At 41.6% G+C, this 18,512-nt stretch overlaps 1 protein-coding gene across 1 annotated transcript in view; it reads right to left on the minus strand.

Moving 5' to 3' along the window:
* Positions 1-18,512, minus strand: part of TENM2 (teneurin transmembrane protein 2) — a 6,300,157-nt gene that overhangs the window by 4,442,684 nt on the left and 1,838,961 nt on the right. The window contains exon 10 of the mRNA XM_073589482.1: positions 10,056-10,331. Coding sequence (XP_073445583.1) covers positions 10,056-10,331 — 276 coding nt within the window. The remainder of the gene's footprint in view (positions 1-10,055; positions 10,332-18,512) is intronic.

Here is an 18,512-nt window from a genome sequence, read left to right on the forward strand (position 1 = left end):
AGACTTTTTTTAGTTCATGATGAGTTTTGCGCACATGTCAGGAGGAATTTTGGTCCACTCCTCTTTGCAGATTATCACTAAATCATTAAGGCTTTGAGGCTGTTGCTTGGCAATTCAGAGCTTCAGCTCCCTCCATAAGTTTTCTATGGTAGTAAGGTCTGGAGACTGGCTAGACCACTCCATGACCTTAATGTCCTTCTTTTTGAGCCACTCCTTTGTTGCCTTGGCTGTATATTTTGGGTCATTGTCTTGCTGGAAGACCCAGTCACGACCCATTTCTAATTTCCTGGCAAAAGGAAGGAGGTTGTCACTCAGGATTTTAGGGTTCATGGCTCCATCCATTCTCCCATTGATGTGGTGAAGTAGTCCTATGCTCTTAGTTGTGAAACATCCCCAAAATATAATTTTTCCACCTCCAAGCTTGACAGTGGGGACAGTGTTCTTTGGGTCATAGGCAGTATTTCTCTTCCTCCAAACATCCTTGAGTTACGTTAAAGTCAAAGGGCTAAATTTTTGTCTCATCTGACCACAACAACTCTCAATCACTCATAGAATTATCCAGGTGTTCATTGGCAAAATTCAGATGGCCCTGGACATGTGCCTTCTTGAGTAGGCGGACCTTGCGGGCACTGCAGGATTTTAAACCTTTACGGCATAATGTGTTACCAATGGTTTTTTGGTGACTGTGGTCTCAGCTGCCTTGATATCATTAACAAGTTCCACCACGTGTAGTTTTAGGCTGATCTCTCACCTTCCTCATGATCAAGGATACCCCATGAGGTGAGATTTTGCATGGTGCCCTAGATCAATGTCAATTGACAGTCATTTTGTATTTCTTCCATTTTCTTACTATTGCACCAACAGTTGTCTGCATCTCACCCAGCATCTTACTTATGGTTTTGTTACCCATTCCAACTTTGTGCAGGTCTACGATCTTGTCCCTGACATCCTTGTACCCTGACATCCTTGTAAAGCTCTTTGGTCTTGCCCATGTTGTAGAGGTTATAGTCTAATTGATTAATGTAGTCTGTGGACAGGAGTCTTTCATAAAGGTTAATTATAATTTAATGGATTCAATTTTTGAAATTCTATCTCAATGTTAAAACCTGTCCTTAAAATTATAGACTGATTATGTCTTTGTCAGTGGGCAAACATACAAAATCAGCAAGGGATAAAATAATTATTTCCTTCACAGTACCCCCATGTAAGTGCTCAGCATACAGCGCTGGATAAATGTGATCCCAAATGTTATGAAAAATGTTCCCAATAAAATCTTCAACTAAGTCCACAAAAAAGACAAGTCCCTGCTCACCTTTGTCATCTGTTACAGGAAATATAGGGGGCTTCCATGTTACTGGAAGTACAAAGGCTCTGGAAAAGAACTATAGCCCCATGCCTGCAAAAAGAAATTCAGCAAATTCTGCACTCCCATATTCAAATGCCCCCTCATTTTTAAGCACCACAGTGTGCCTAAACCACATTTAGCATGCACATGTTTGGCATTTCTGTAGCGATGACAGGTGCACCTCTCCAGATGCATGAGCTGGGCACTACCACGTAAGGCTGACTACCACATACTGGTGACTACAACATACTGGGGGCTACAAAATACTGGCACCACAATGGCAGTATGCAATTTTCACTCAGCAACATCCACTGCTGCTTGTTTCTGGAAAACACCCATGGAGTCAAAATAGGGCCATTTGAGGGGATTTATAGTTAATAAATAGCATTTCCCACATGTCTACTTTATATCAGCACAATTTTTTAAAACATATATTTTGTTGTAGGAATTTATAAGGGTTACAAGTTAACCAGCGATATCTTATTTTTCCAGTAAAATTTGCAAAACCATTTTTTAGGGACCACATCACATTTGAAGTCACTTTGAGTGGCCTATATGACACAACATACCCACAAGTGACACCATTCTAAAAACTGCACCCCTCAACACTCAAGTGTCATGTTTGTGTATAAAAAAAAGTATACTGTACATGAAAAGTTGGTAGTGCAAACCTACATCTGTTGTAGTTATTGAATTTGTCACAATATCCTGTTTCATTCTGACTTTCATAACCTGCCAAAATAAATTATGATCAATTCTATAGTTCTAAAAAATTTTTTTTAAAGAAGTTATACAGGACAGTTTGCAAGATAGTATAGAACTTTGGTAACATAACACTCTTTGCTAATACAATCCTTGGCGCTCTATGTCAAAGGAGGTGATTCCATTGCTTTTACAATTGCTTTCAATTCTGCTATCTTAGATATAATGATTACTGTAATATAATCATATGGAGACATTGATATCTTAGTATTCAGATTGTTAAATCTTAATACCAATAGTCAAATTAATTGACTAGTCATAACTTAGATCCCTTTTGAAGGGAGAAGTTGGGGGTCACATGCAATCAGGTTGGACAATGTTAATTCAATGAACTCTTATGAGTTACAGTGAAGAAAATAATTATTTGATCCCTTGCTGATTTTGTAAGTTTGCCCACTGACAAAGACATGAACAACAGTCTATTATTGTAAGGGTAGGTTAATTTTAACATTGAGAGATAGAATATCAAAAATAAAATCCAGAAAATCACACTGTATAAAGTATATAAATTTATTTGCATTTTGCAAACCTACAGACCGGTTAGATGCTCTTAATTAACTCATTACCTGCATTAAAGACAGCTGTCTTACATAGTCACATTTATAAAAGACTACTGTCCACAGCCTCAATTAGTCAGTCAGACTCTAACCTCTACAACATGGGCAAGACCAAGGAGCTTTCTAAGGATGTCGGTGACAAGATCATAGACCTGCACAAAGCTGGAATGGGCTACAAAACCCATACGTAAGATGCTGGGTGAGAAGGAGACAACTGTTGGTGCAAGAGAAAGAAATGGAAGAAATACAAAATAACTGTCAATCGACATCGATCTGGGGAACCATGCAAAATCTCACCTCATGAGGTATCCTTGATCATGAAGAAAGTGAGAGATAAGACTGAAACTACACAGGGGAACTTGTTAATGAGGGGACTGCAGTCACCAAGGAAACCATTGGTAACAGATTACGCCGTAAAGGTTTAAAATCCTGCAGTGCCCGCATGGTCCCCCCTGCTCAAGAAGGCACATGTGCAAGCCCGTCTGAAGTTTACCAATGAACACCTGGATGATTCTGTGAATGATTGGGAGAAGGTGCTGTGGGTCAGATGAGACAAAAATTGGGCTCTTTGGCATTAACTCAGCTCGAGAGTGTTTGGAGGAAGAGAAATGCTGCCTATGACCCAAAGAACACCATCCCCACTGTCAAGTATGGAGGTGGAAAAATTATATTTTGGGGTGTTTCACAACTAAGAGCACAGGACTACTTCTCCGCATCAATGGGAGAATGGATGGAGTCATGTACCGTAAAATCCTGTGTGACAACATTCTTCCCTCCACCAGGACATTAAAAATGGGTCGTGGGTGGGTCTTCCGGCAAGGCAATGACCCAAAACATACAGCAAAGGCAACAAAGAAGTGGCTCAAAAGGAAGCACATTAAGTTCGTGGAGTGGCTTAACCAGTCTCCTGACCTTCGTCCCATAGAACACTTATGGAGGGAGTTGAAGCGCCGAGTTTTGATACAATGTGATTTTCTGGATTTTTTTTATATTCTATCTTGCAATGTTAAAATTAATCCACCCTTAAAATTATAGACTGTTCATGTCTTTGTCAGTGGGCAAGCTTACAAAATCAGCAAGGGATCAAATAATTATTTTGTTCACTGTATATGTCTTTTACATTATTTGCCTATTATATTTTCTTAGAATAATATGCTGGATGTTAAAAGTTCTGTTAAGAGTATTTGATGATTTTAAACATGTCACAATAAAACAGAATCCCACAATTACATTCATGTAATGCCAGGTGAAATAACTACACAGAGAGCATCTAAAAACCCAGGAGGGAACAGTTGATCACATCATTCACTACTAGAAAGTGTTAGTACTTCAATTCCAGCTTTCAAGTGATTGCTGTTTTAGGAAGTGATTAACTATAGAAGATGCTAAATGTGAGCAGGCAGAAAGTGAGAAAATTAAAAATGTATAACTCAGTCTACAGCTATTGAGTGAGCAGAAATTCTATTGTAATCTTATATTAAATGTCAATTAAACCCAGTTTTAAATAGGCACTGACACGGCAGGGTTAATATTACAGGGAACATGCACACAGCAGACTGAAGATAATTTACCAGGAAAGCTTACTGAAAGACTGAATCCAACTGTAAAGCAGAAATTTTTAAAGTTATTTGTTGAGATTTTATTAATAATACATCATGTTTTTGTCTGATTTAAATACAAGTAATATCTCCTTTAATCTCATCCTTTTGTTAATCCTATTTTGATTTTTAATTTAAAATCAAACTCCTCTCACAATATTGTGCCTTGCTGTAAGATAGCTGGCTATAGCAGGTATCTTCACGTTTTACTCTGTCTGTAGTAGGACACACATAATGTTAATCTCAAACCCTTGTCTGAGCACCACCCCTAGTACCATTTACCTTCCCAAAATAAGAAGAATTAGCAGAACATTAACATGCCTATTCTTTTCTGGAGCTGTTTGTTTCTGTTACAGTCAGGGAATCCTGCAGACAAACCAAACAGTGTGGACAACTTGTATTATTATGTTTCCATTATTGTCCATGTATTACTTATTTCTATGTTTAGCTTTCTTTAAGAAAATTGTGTCCTCTGTATTGAAAACTGTGAAAATTGTGTTGCATGGGCATTAAAGCAGCCTTAAGATGATTGAAGTATGCGCCAATTACTATGAGTTACTGCAAAACTAAAATATTAACAAGTACGTAAAGACTTGGAAATGTAAGCCTGAGTGTATAAAGAAATGTTTTATTAATTACTATAAAAATGAGGATGAATGAACTCATGGAGATCAACATCCAACACTGCGGAGACACCATCACATGTTTCTCAACGCAGTGATTCTAGAGCAATGCCCCCATCCCTTATGGAAAATATGTAAAAACATGCAAAACACAAGCCGCGGAGACACTATCACATGATTCTCAATGCAAGCAATGACTAGCCAGGTCTTTCCCGGGAAGGAACAACCATGGGAAGGGCAGTCTCCAATGAAGGAAACCACCTATGCCAAAACATGGTATCCATCCACGGACAGCTGTTTCGGGGTATTGCCCCTCATCAGTGTGGAGTAGGAAACTGGCCAGTAGGAGCAATGCCTAGTAGAAGACAGTGAAAAATGAGGATGAATGAACTCATGGAGATCAACATCCAACATTGCGGAGACACCATCACATATTTCTAAACGCAGTGATTCTAGAGCAATGCCCCCATCCCTTATGGGAAATATGTAAAAACATGCATATTCATTGGAGACTGCCCTTCCCGTGGTTGTTCCTTCCCGGGGAAAGACCTGGCTAGTCATTGCTTGCGTTGAGAAACATGTGATAGTGTCTCCGCGGCTTGTGTTTTGCACCCGTAGACTATAAACATCTGGGTAGTCCACACTGCAAATTACACTGAAATTCTAAAACGTCACTGAATAATAAGCAGCTTGCATCGTGCAGCTGTGGGGGTGCAGAACCAGCTGTTAGACACAGACACAACCAAACTCCCCATAGAGATGATAAACTTGGCTTATTACTATGTCAAACGTCCTTATTTTTGCATACAGAATGCTTATCCAGTGCTTGTGTATACAGATTAGAAAGCAATGACAGTGCTTCCTCCTCCCGACCCAGTGGTCAAGTGATCGTTAGGTGCAGTGGGAAAACAGTAGCTGTTGGGTTCAGTCATCTCTACTATGCAGCCAGGGTGCTACATTTCTCCTGCATGTGCAATGAAACAATGTACTAACATGTTAAAATTCCGCTCAAAGATCTCTTAAGACCTCATAGGGGTCACAGTATGTGAATTAAATAAAATAATTAAATAAAAATGCAACAGCAAATATATAAAAATGCATAAATAAAACAAATAAAGAGATACTGCCAATCTAGATTTTTGTTTCTAGCCCAACCCACGTTGAAAAAAATATATCTCCAAAATATAGTAATAATTTCTATGTTAAGGGGAACTCAATTTAAAATGTTTTAGTGGTCTTTTTTGGTCATAACAAAATGTGAAAAATTGATTCACATTTCCTATTTTTCTTCAATAATGACTTACAAATTATAATTCTTGCAATGTGAAAAAAGAGGCAAAAGTTTTTTGAATATGCAAAAAAGAACATTTTTTAGAGTGAATTGGTCAAAGCAACACTCAAATTACTTTTCTATTCCTTAAACATGTCTAAATATAAATCTAATGTTGTGTGAGTGTGTTAATAAACTCATAAATCGCCGTACTTTCTGGGTTCCAGCGCTTCTTCGGTTCTCTTCTCACTCACAAGATTAAATTTTGATTTAATGGACCACACTGGGGTTTATGTGTGAACTTGAAGTCACTTCTACAATGTTCTGTGGCGCATCAGAATGAGTCTGCATAGGCTTACATTGTAAAAGCAACTTCCAGCTCACTCATAGACCCCAGTGTGATTCGTAAAGCCAAAATCAACAAGAGTGAAAAGAGGACCAGAGCATTGCTGGAAACAAGGGATGACATTTTGCTAAGTACGTTAATACTCCACTGCTTTACATATACATTTAGACAGTTTTAAGAGATAACATATTTTGTGAGAGTGCTTCTTTAATTTAAAAACATTTGAAGAAACAAGACTACCATTAAAAATGGAACCTTATAGGGAAGGAAGGGGAGGAGTAGTTAATTGGTTTTGTGTGTTAAATACCATGAAAATATAAATCGTAAACAGGGATTATGATTGATCCATATTTGTATGTTAATATATCTAGATCTAATGTAAATGATTAAAAAAATAAAAAAGGAACCTTAGACGCAGAGGAATACAGAAAGTGTGTCACCTGGTATCTAGAAAAAATACATGAGCAGAGCACAATATAAACATTTTATCAGAGTAGCACAAGAGAGAACTGTTAGGCTAATAAAGGTGCTATATCAAAGACATCAAATTAATACCACGTTCAGCCATGTGGCACAATGAATGTAGTATTAACTCAACATCAGCCATAATGAGTAATAAGTAATTAGTTAAAGACAAAGTCAGATGATTACGATAATTTACCAGCAGATATAGCAGCTGATAACCAGGAATCCTGGACACCCAATACACGGTTCTTAAAATGTGTGTTTCATCATGAGGGGGTATCCTCAATCATAAATTTGATTTGTTCTAAAAGGGTCTTTTGGGTTTTTTTCTGGGGGATTATGGACGCACCAAATTTTTAGACATTCAAACTATTCAAAGCAGTTTTGAAATCTGCTAAATCATCTTTTCTTCATCTCCAGTTAGAATTGTTATTTGAAACCTCATGATAAACTTTGCAAAGCACTGGGATTCTATAGCAGGTAGCCAAAAAATAAGCTTAGTGAGCTTATTAAAAGACAATTTAATCATATTTGATTAGCTTGTATTTCCATGGTCTCATGGAAGCCACCATGGTGACCTTGTCAAGTGTTGGAAGATGATATTGCCTAGAATTTGATCTTGTAGAACATATTTTATGATTCACAACGTAGAAGAATAAAGTTTGTGTAAAAATGAATATATTGTAAGGGTACACGCACAAAAATATGTCAAAGTAATAAAACAATTGAAAAATTGATAGACTCATATTGAAAAAGTGTCATTAAGTAAACATTTTACCTACCAAACCTCCCACTTCACCATACCAAGTGGACTTTAAAGGGGTTGGCTATGGCAATGTACACATTTGACCACCATTTTTTCACTTTTTCTAACATAATTCTGTGATTGAATGCTCATCATCTAACCTCAGTAGCTTTATTTCAGATTTGGACACTAATAGATATATCCAAATGACTCATTCAAGTGACAAGATCAATATACATTTCCATATAACAAGATTAAATATCAACATAACAAAAATAAATGAAAAATAGAAAGTGAGCAGAAATTTGTATTTTTTTAATATATTAATCACATGTTGTCAAACCCTAAGCTCTCCTAACAGCACCAGATAGCAGAAGAGAAGAACAGCAGCATCAGGTGGCCACCAGGTATGTTTGATATACATGCCCACTATATAGTCAAATTTTGACTTCCATTAGTAGTGTTGCTTTAAAGCTTTTAAAGTCTTTAAAATACATAGAAGTAATAAGATTTATTTTACTATCCCTCTGAAAAAGGAAACCATCAGAGAAATAGGGTGAGAATAACTATGTATAAAGAAAAGCATGATTTACTTGTTTATCAAATGTCTGACTGAAAAGAGGGGAAGAGGTTTGTTCTTATTCTTCTTGAACATCATCATTAATAGTGTGTCTAATCTAATGGAAGATCTTTTAGTTTGGAATGCAGAAAGTACAGTCATGGAATATGGCCCAATAAAACCTACTATGATTCTTTGCTATATAATACTTATACAAAGTTAATCCAAATATATTTTTGCTATAGCCTTATTAATGCCTAAAACGTCACACTGAAAAAAACAATAGTAATGTAAAGAAAAATCATCTCCATGATTTCGGTGTCATTCAGGCATACTGATTTTGCACCTTATTATTTAAGGTATGATAACTGAACTAATTGCCAGTTGAGTGACCTGACAAGGTATGTACTAATTTCTGATGGTATCAGTCTGTTTCAGATATAAGCCCTTTACCTTCAATCTCAATTCACTGTTGGGGGAAGATTTTTTTTGCAGATTTTCTTCAGAATTATTTTTCCTCAATCATCTTTTTCTCTCTTACAAAAACACATCAGATCAAATGTATTGACTGCAATTTGAATACATTTTGGCCAGCATAAAACCTCATTTACACATGTCAGTTCTATGGCATGTTTTTCTACCAATCTTTACAAATTGCAACAAAAAAATCCATGCAAAGCTGTCATGTGTGAATCCACTCTAAAAGCACAGGTAAAACATTGCAATAACACAAATGGCTCATTTAGCCCAATGCCAAATAAAAACTGTGCTTTACTTTTCACTTGATTAAATACAAACACTTTATAGTCCTAGCTTTTCTTATTGAATGTCAATTAATAACATCTTCTAGTTAAGGCTTGCAATCATGCCAGCAACAGAATTTTGAGTTTAGATTTGGGAGAACTTTCTGCATCTCAACAGATGGTGATCATCAGAGCTCTGAAGCGCACTAAGACTCATTATGGGGATCAATTTTCCTCCCCATAATTGTTGAGCTACGAGTGTTTGTTCAGTCTTCATAATAAATGGAAATGAAAGAGAAACAAGACAAACTATAAGATTATAAATTCTTGCCAAAAGAGCTCTCGTTCCCTTTGCATCTGTGTCTTGTATGCTTCCTTTTGTTAAAGCTTTTATGTAGCATTCCAAAGAGCAAAACCATAGCATATGGCCACATAAAGTAAATCGATTTTAAAAGAGCAAATTTTACACCACAAAATAGTATACATTTGCTTCCTAATGAATGATTTCTTGATTTATGCAAAAATAAAAATCAAAATAAAAATGTTAGCTTCTTTCAAAAGATGTTTTTAATAAAACTGCTAATATGCGGTAAATGGGAAAATCTTTGCAGAATGACTTCCTCTAAAAAGACAAAAAATTTATGAAAAGAAAAAAATAAGAATGCTTCACTTGTAATACTTTTGTGTAACAACAAAAATATATATTCATTTTTGAAGGCAACAACCCTTCTTTCAGGTACATGGCAGCGATAAATTCGTCTTAGTTATATTTTATTGCAATTAGTTTTGGCTCATCTGTGTTCTCCATTTGCTCAATAAAAATCTAAATGCTTTTTCACAGGCACATTAACTCTTTACATTTAAAACCAACACATTTAATAAATAATATTTTATACTCAAGTGTTTTATTTGAAAGTTAATCAGGTTTGTAATAGCGCATTGTCTAAAATGCTGTAAGTGAGAGGATAATTAATTATTCTAAAGAGCATTATTCATTTTTATCTTAATTTGTACTAAATCTGTATTTGGAAAGCAATCCTACCATTCTCTTCATCTGATTTATTTTCATTGTCAGAGTCAGTCAGTGTCAGCGCTGAATTTTCACGACTTGACAGACCAGAGCTTCTGCGGGATTTTATACTTCTCCCCCATAATCGAATTGCATGCTCAGGAGACATTCCTCCGTCGCTATCAGAGTCAATATCTGACCCGACACTTAAAGCAAAAGTTGGGTGCAGTATTCCAATATCTGAGCAAAAGCCACCTTGATGTGGAGGGGGTTCACATATTCCTAGTTCAGCCAGAGTGAAGTTTGTTCCTAGAAGAAAGTAAGGCAGAATAATTAGCATAAATAGTTGTGTACTTGCTATGGAAAACAGTAATAAGATTATGTCAATGCTGGCCTTGTGAACGGTCATGATATTTTGTCCCAAGTAGAGTCTACTCAGTTTGTGTCACTGTTAATTGATGTGTAATATTATGATATACTGTATACAATCATAAGTAAAGGTTGGTGGAGATTTATAGGTATAAAAATAAGTGCAGGGCCCTTTTGCCTGTAGCAGTGTCACACTGTACATGGTATTTGTGTCATGTTTTACTAAGTAGATAAAATATTACCAATGTCAACAGCAAGTGATGACAATCCAATATATTTTTGGAATTGTACAAGAATGGATGTGTAAGGTTTGACTAGATCTAGGGCTAAAGCATGCCACTTAGAAAGTAAATCTTTCCCGGCACCTCTCTTTGTGTAGTCACTTGCATTCAACATGTAATAATAATAAATCTGAAGTAGATTTTCTCAGATCTTTATTTTGCAGCTCCTCTGTTATTCTTCCTAGAAATTTTTCCATAAATTGACAATGGCGTGTTACTAGTTGGGGGGAGCGTGTATTTGAATTTGAGTGAAACAGCAAATTTTAGGATATTGAACTTAAACTTAATCCTCTGTGGATTGAACTGCTCATCTATCTCTAGTGTATACAAGTATACATAAATATAAATAGTTGTGTGATAAAGTGTCTGCCTCCTTTCCTGATTTGCTCTTGTTTTGCATGTTTGTCGCACTTAATTGTTTCAGATCAACAGCAAATTTAAATAGTAGACAAAGTAAACACAAAATGCAGTTTTAAATTAATGTCATCATGATGATATTCAGGTCACAAAGCACTAGAAAGTTAGTTAGATCATGCGCAGTGCATGATATAACTAACTTGTGTCGACAGTACTGACAGTTATAAGGTACAGCAATGCTCCTGCGTTGCTATACCTTAGAACTGAAATCAGATTGCAAAAAGTAAAAGTCCCATAGTAGGAATAAGTACAAAAAGTATGAAAAAGTGAAAAAAGTTGTAATTTTTTTTAAAAGAATCACAAAATTATATATATATATATCCACCTCCTGCCGCCTCCAGCTCAAAAATATTTCCGGAATCCGTCCCTTCCTCAACCCTCACTCTACTAAAATGCTTGTGGATGCCCTCATCATCTCCCATCTCGACTATTGCAACATCCTTTTCTGTGGCCTCCCTGCTAACACTCTCGCACCTCTCCAGTCCATCCTTAACTCTGCTGCCCAACTAATTCATCTCTCTCCTCGCTACTCCTCCGCTTCTCCCCTCTGCAAATCTCTTCACTGGCTCCCACTCCCTCAGCGTATCCAATTCAAATTACTAATACTTACCTGCAAGGCCATCTATAATCTGTATCCTCCATATATCTCTGAATTAATCTCACAATATCTTCCCTCACGTAATCTCGGATCCTCCCAAGACCTCCTTCTCTCCTCCACACTTATTTGCTCCTCACCCATTCACCTCCAAGACTTCTCCTGAATATCCCCGATCATCTGGAATTCTTTCCCCCAGCTCATCCAGGATGGCACATCAATGCGAGCTGTGGCAAGAAGGCTGAGGTAGCGGTCCTGCTGCTGGGTTGTTGCCCTCCTACAGCCCATTCCATATCTCCTGGCGTACTGGCCTGTCTCCTGGTAGCGCCTCCAGCCTCTGGACACTACGCTGACAGACACAGAAAACCTTCTTGCCACAGCTCACACTGATGTGCCATCCTGGATGAGCTGCACTACCTGAGCCACTTGTGTGGGATGCAGAGTCCATCTCATGCTACCACGAGTGTGAAAGCTCAACCAACATTCAAAAGTGACCAAAACAGCCAGAAATCATTGGTACTGAGATGTGGTTCCCTTTATTTTTTTGAGCAGTGTTTATATATTCAAAAAACAAGCCTTCACATGACACTGTCGCCCGTAATATGGACAAATTTTAGCTCTCAATATATGGTGATGCAAAAAACTCATTTTTGAAAAAAAGGGTCTTTCCGTGTGTGACAGCAGCCAAACATAAAAACCCAACTTGAAAAATAAAGTTGTCTAATCACTTATAACGCAAGAAGAACAGAGTAAAAAATAAATGAAACCAATTATTCACCTGTTAATTTTTTCATTTGGCCTCCCAAAGATCACAGTAAGGCTCAGATCACATATATCCTGCACTCTGCACTGAGCACTTTTACTATGGATTCCATGTAAATCTCTAAAATACGTGATTCAGACAGAAACCCTAGTGGAAGATTCCCTTTAATAAGGCAGATGGAGACACTGTGGTGCTGTCTGACCTGTAATCCAGCAGTGTCCATCATTTTATTAGCGTGCATAAAAGTGCCGTCGGCCAAAGCTGTCTGCAATTCTGAAAACAAGTACACTGCTGAATAAAGTCCAGATGGAGTCCAGAGTGACTCTGCTGACTCATTATAGCGAGTACCTCCCTCGAGGGTTTCATCTGAATTATGTCACTCAAAGATTTAAAGGAAAACCCCAATGTAAGTGCTCAGCATAAAGCGTAGGATAAATGTGATCCAAATTGTTATGCAAAATGTTCCCAGTAAAATTTTCAACTCAGTCATCATAAAAAAAGCAAGTCCCCACTCAGGTCCATCATCTATTAATGGAAATATAGAAAGTTTCCACATTACTGGTAGCACAAAGGCTCTGGAAAAGGACTCTGGATTCTCTGTTTCATCTGTGGTGTTTTATTGCCCTTTTCCAAGATGGCATCTGCTGCCTCGCTTCTAATAATGTGATCTGCCTTCCCTGTCTTTATAACCCTGGTTACCCTCCCAGTCCATGCTTGTGTATTCTGCTTGAATTCCTGGCTTTGTGTTGCAAGAGACTGATCCTCTCCAGAGAATCCAGCTCAGCCTTTCCAGCAAACCTTCCCAGCTTGCAGTGGTGCTCATGCTACAAACTGTGTGTCTGTGTTTCTCTGCATCTGCTTAAGCCTGCCTGCTTAGGACACGTAACTCAGCCCACTTCAGCTAATCTTGTTGGTATTCAGTGCCAGTATATTTGACTGTTCTGGACTCTCAGCTCTGCACTGTTTCTGCAACTCTTATTCTGAAATTGCCAGCCCTGTTGTGAACTGTGCCTTCTGTTCAGCATTCCCTAGTGTGTGCCTCGCCCATGAGATTTTGCATGCAGCAGTGCAGCATATGAACTTCTTCTAATATCATTCTATTTGCTGTGTTTACTTGAACTGTTGCTCATGTAGTGCACCTACATTTATTCGTATAAATACAGACTTTGCTTGCAGTAGTGCTGCATATGAACTACTTCTAATATCACCCAGTTTGCTCTGGTTACTTGAGCTGTTGCTTATGTGCTGCACCTACGTTTGTTTATATAATACAGACTTGACACCATACTCTGGTTTTGTTACCTCATTTGTCTCAAGCCAAGAGGTTCCTGAGTGTACCACTATAATTGTTACAGCGAAATGGCCTTCGCCCCTAAAAGAAATTCACAAATTCTGTTCTCCAAAATCCAAATGACCCCCTCCCTTCTGAGACCCAGTGTTAGCGTTCCGCTAGGCAAGGCAGAATTCCAAGAGTGGACCCTCTGGACCGTGGCCCCGAGGGGCCCCTGGGCGAGCTACCAGGTGGAACCGACCCCTATACAGGGACCGTTAGGAGCAAGCCCAAGGATTCAAATGCCACGGCAGCCGGTACCAAGAGGGGCGGCTCAGATGGACTGGAGCGAGAAAGAGTACCTGGTACCACGAGCACGGGGAGGACGTGGAACTCGGGTGGATAGGCTGGAGTAGGACAGCAGGAGACAGGGGGAGCCGAGAGGACGGAACAGGGACACACAGGAACGGAGTGGAATGACAGGGATCCAACACGGACAAGCAGGACGGAGCAGAGGATGGCACTGGAATAGGACTGCAGGAATCAGGCACGGGCAAACAGGACCGGAATAGGACTGCAGGAATCAGGCACGGGCAGACAGGACCAGAATAGAACTGCAGGAATAAGGCACGGGCAGGCAGGAGGGAGAAGGATGGAGCAGGACACAGGCACAGACAGGACCAGAGTAGGACTGCAGGAATCAGGCACGGGCAGGCAGGAGGGAGTGTGGCTGCAAAGGAAGCACAGGTAATGAGAAAACCGGCACAGTGCACAGAGCAAGGGCACAGGGGTCTAGCGTGCGGTCAGATAAGGACGATCAGGCGCCTCCATTACAGGAGGGCGGCCTGAAATATCCTGGAAGCGGCCCCCATTGGTCCGGCGATGCTTCCGGGTCAGGGCACCGCCGGAGCATAAGAAAAGGGAGAAGGACGCGGCCGCGGCCTACGACGCATGCACAAAGCATACAAGGACGTCGCAGGCCGCGGACCGGACACAGGATGCTGCGGCTGATGGGAGAAGCCAGGCTGCGGCGTGGGATCGGCCAGGTGAGTATAGCGAGTAGCAATGGGGGCCGTAACAGTACCCCCCCTTAAGCCGCCCCCCACTGCGATTGGCAAAAAATCTTTTCAGAATACGGGGAGCGTTAATGTTCTCCCGGGGCTCCCAGGACCTCTCCTCGGGACCAAAACTCTCCCAGTCAATAAGGAAAAAGGGTCTTCCCCTGATTCTTTTCATAGCGAGGATATCACTTAGCTAGAAGGTGTTATCGGTACCAACTGGCAGAGGAGTGGAGCAGGGTGAGGAGTGAAACTGATTTAATACTACCAGTTTCAGGAGAGAGACGTGGAATGTGTTCTGGACTCGAAGCGAAGCAGGCAACCTCAACTTGTAGGCGACTTCATTGACACGATCCAGAATTTCAAAGGGACCGATGTACCGGGGGCCCAACTTGTACGAGGGTACCTTTAGCTGGATGTATTTAGATGAGAGCCAGACTTTATTCCCGATATGAAATGGCGGAGGATCCAATCTCCTCTTATCGGCGCGATGCTTCATCTGCACGCTGGCTTTCTTGAGGGCTGCATTGGTCTTGGCCCAGATCTCGGAGAATTCCAGGGACACAGATTTGGCCGCAGGTAATTCGGAAACTGGACCTACAGGGAGAGGAAGGCCGGGATGTCTGCCAAATGCCACAAAAAATTGAGATTTGGTTGAGGATTCGCCGTTATGGTTGTTGTAGGCGAACTCCGCCCAGGGAAGCAGATCAACCCAGTCATTTTGGTGGACGTTGGAAAAATGATGTAGATATCCAGTCTACATCTGGTTGGTTCGCTCCACTTGCCCATTGGTCTGCGGATGGTAGGTGGAGGAGAAATCTAGGGAAATGTCCAGGAGTTTGCAAAGTGCCCTCCAGAACTTGGAAGTAAACTGGACCCCCTGGTCAGACACAATGCGTCGAGTTAGACCATGGAGCTTGAAAATCTGGTGGATGAAGATTTTGGCTAGTTCTGGCGCAGATGGAAGTCCGGTCAACAGGATAAAATGTGCCATCTTGGAAAAATGATCTACCACCACTAGAACCACCGTACAGCCCGATGAACAGGGCAAATCAGTGATAAAATCCATGGCGATGTGTTCCCAAGGAAATGTAGGAATGGGCAGGGGGAGGAGCAAGCCGTCCGGGGGCCGTCGTGGTACCTTGTTTCTAGAGCATGAGGACCAAGAGGCCACGAAGTCCGCCACATCTTGGTGGAGGGTAGGCCACCAGTAGTGCCGAGAGATGAGAGTGAGAGTCTTCTTGGTCCTGGCATGGCCTGCCAGTTTGGAGGAAGGACCCCTGAGTAGGACTCTTTTCTTGGCATCCTTGGGCATGAGGGTCTTGCCTGGGGGTGGAGAAAGTAGATTCACAGGATCCACGGTGATTATCCTAGAGGACTCAATAATGTGAGCAGGTTAATCTCCATCCTCGGACAGCTGGAAGACTCTGGATAGGGCGTCAGCTTTGGTGTTCTTGTCACCCGGGCGAAAATGGAGCTCGAAATTGAAGCGAGCAAAAAACAAGGACCAACTAGCCTGTCGAGGATTGAGTCTCTGGGCGGAGTGCAGATAGGCCAGATTCTTGTGGTCTGAGTAAATCACAAAAGGGTGGACGGCCCCCTCCAGAAGGTGACGCCATTCCTCCAAAGCCAATTTTATGGCCAATAGTTCACGATCGCCAATTGAGTAACTGCACTCGGATGGAGAAAAGGCCTTGGAAAAGAACACGCAGTGGCGTAGGTGACCGGAGATTGTTTTCTGAGATAGTACAGCCCCAACTCCTGTTGAGGAGGCATCCACCTCTAGTACAAAGGGTTTGCTGCTCACAGGGCAGGACAAGACTGGAGCTGTGGAGAATGCCTGTTTTAGTGTCAGAAAGGCCTCTTCAGCCTCCGCGGTCCAAGAGTTGGGACTCATCCCCTTTTGGGTGAGGACGGAAATGGGTTTGGTAATAGATGAGAAGTGCAGAATAAATTGCCTGTAATAGTTGGCAAATCCGAGAAACCGTTGGATGACTCTTATGCTGACGGGATGGGGCCGCTCAAAGAGGCATTTCTCCATCTTAGCATACTGGCGGTTCTCTCGAAGGCACTGAAGAACCAAGCAGACACTCCTCCTATGAGATAAAAGATCTGGTGAGAAGACAAGAATGTTGTCCAAGTACACTACCACACAGGAGTACAAGAGGTCCCGGAAGATCTCGTTAATGAATTCTTGAAACACGGCCGGAGCATTGCACAGACCAAAGGGTGCTCGTAGTGCCCGTCTCGAGTGTTAAAAGCGGTCTTCCATTCATCGCCTGTGCGGATGCGGATCAGATTGTAGGCTCCTCTGAGATCTAACTTAGAAAAAAACAGCGCTCCTCTGAGGCAATCAAACAGCTCCGGGATGAAAGGAAGGTGGTACTTGTTCTTGATGGTGATGTTGTTCAGACCCCTATAATCAATGCACAGGCGCAGAGAGCCATCTTTCTTTTTGATGAAGAAAAAGCCGGCTCCTGCGGGAGAGGAGGATTTCCTTATGAAACCCCTGGCGAGGTTCTCCTGGACGTATTCGGACATGGCCAAGGTCTCTGAAGGAGACAGTGGGTAGATCCTGCCCCGAGGAAGGGTGGAACCAGGGACTAGCTCGATGGGACAGTCAAAAGGCCGGTGCGGGGGAAGACTCTCCGCTTCCTTCTTATCAAAGACGTCTGTGTAGGACTGATAGGCTGAGGGTAGCCCTGAGAGGTCAGAAGGTGAAAGTGAAGGAGCGGCCGGACGAATAGACTTCAGGCACCGATCATTGCAAGGGTGTCCCCAGCGAAGAACCTCCCGGGGTGACCAGTTGAGCACGGATTGATGCGTCCGTAGCCACGGAAGTCCCAGGATGATTGCGTGGGAAAGACTAGGCAGCACATAGAAGGCTATTCTTTCATGGTGTAGGGCACCGACTTGCAAGTCTACCTCCTCGGTGACCAGGGTGATGGATTCCGTTAGCGGTCGGCCGTCCACCGACACAATTAGCCGAGGGTTCTTCAGAGTGACCACAGGAATCTGGTACTTTTCCACCTCTTCACGCCGGATGAAGTTACCTGCTGCGCCCAAATCCACGTAAGCCACCTCGGAGCCACGCCTCTGCCCCGAAAAGAAAAGAACAGAGATAGTAAGTGGTTGAGAGGAATCATGGATGCCTAGGGAGGCCTCTCTTACCTGGCCTAGGCGGACGAGTTTCCCGGTTTCTCAGGATAGGAACGGATGAAATGTGAAGCTCCACCACAATAGAGAAACAGACCTTGTGCCCGCCTCTCTTTTTGCCGGACCTAGGCCAACTTGACCTGGTCAACCTGCATAGGTTTGGACGGAGGAAAATGGGGAACTCCGGCTGGACGAGGGCTAGAGGACAGGTTGGCGGAAAGGGCTGGTCTAGTGGGTCTCCTGTCTCTAGCTGACTCCCGGGTGTGCTCTTGAAGCCGGAGATCTATGCGGGTGGCCAGAGAGATAAGGTCCTCAAGAGTGGTGGGGGTATCTCGACCTGCCAACTCATCTTTTATCCTGCCCGAGAGGCCACTCCAGAATGCCCCTACCAGTGCCGCATTATTCCATCCCAACTCCAAGGAAAGTGTGCGGAACCGGATAGCGTACTGTCTGACGGTGAGAGCGCCCTGGTGAAGGTTGAAAAGGACAACATCATTTGAAAGGTAACTCACCAAGCCCTGACTGATGCACTGGCAGGATGCAGCAGAGCCCCATTGATAAAGGCTGGGGCAGCACAGGTG

This window comes from Dendrobates tinctorius, unplaced genomic scaffold (genome assembly GCF_039654945.1).
Source record: "Dendrobates tinctorius isolate UK_male_01 unplaced genomic scaffold, ASM3965494v1 ptg000108l, whole genome shotgun sequence".
Lineage (NCBI taxonomy): Eukaryota > Metazoa > Chordata > Amphibia > Anura > Dendrobatidae > Dendrobates > Dendrobates tinctorius.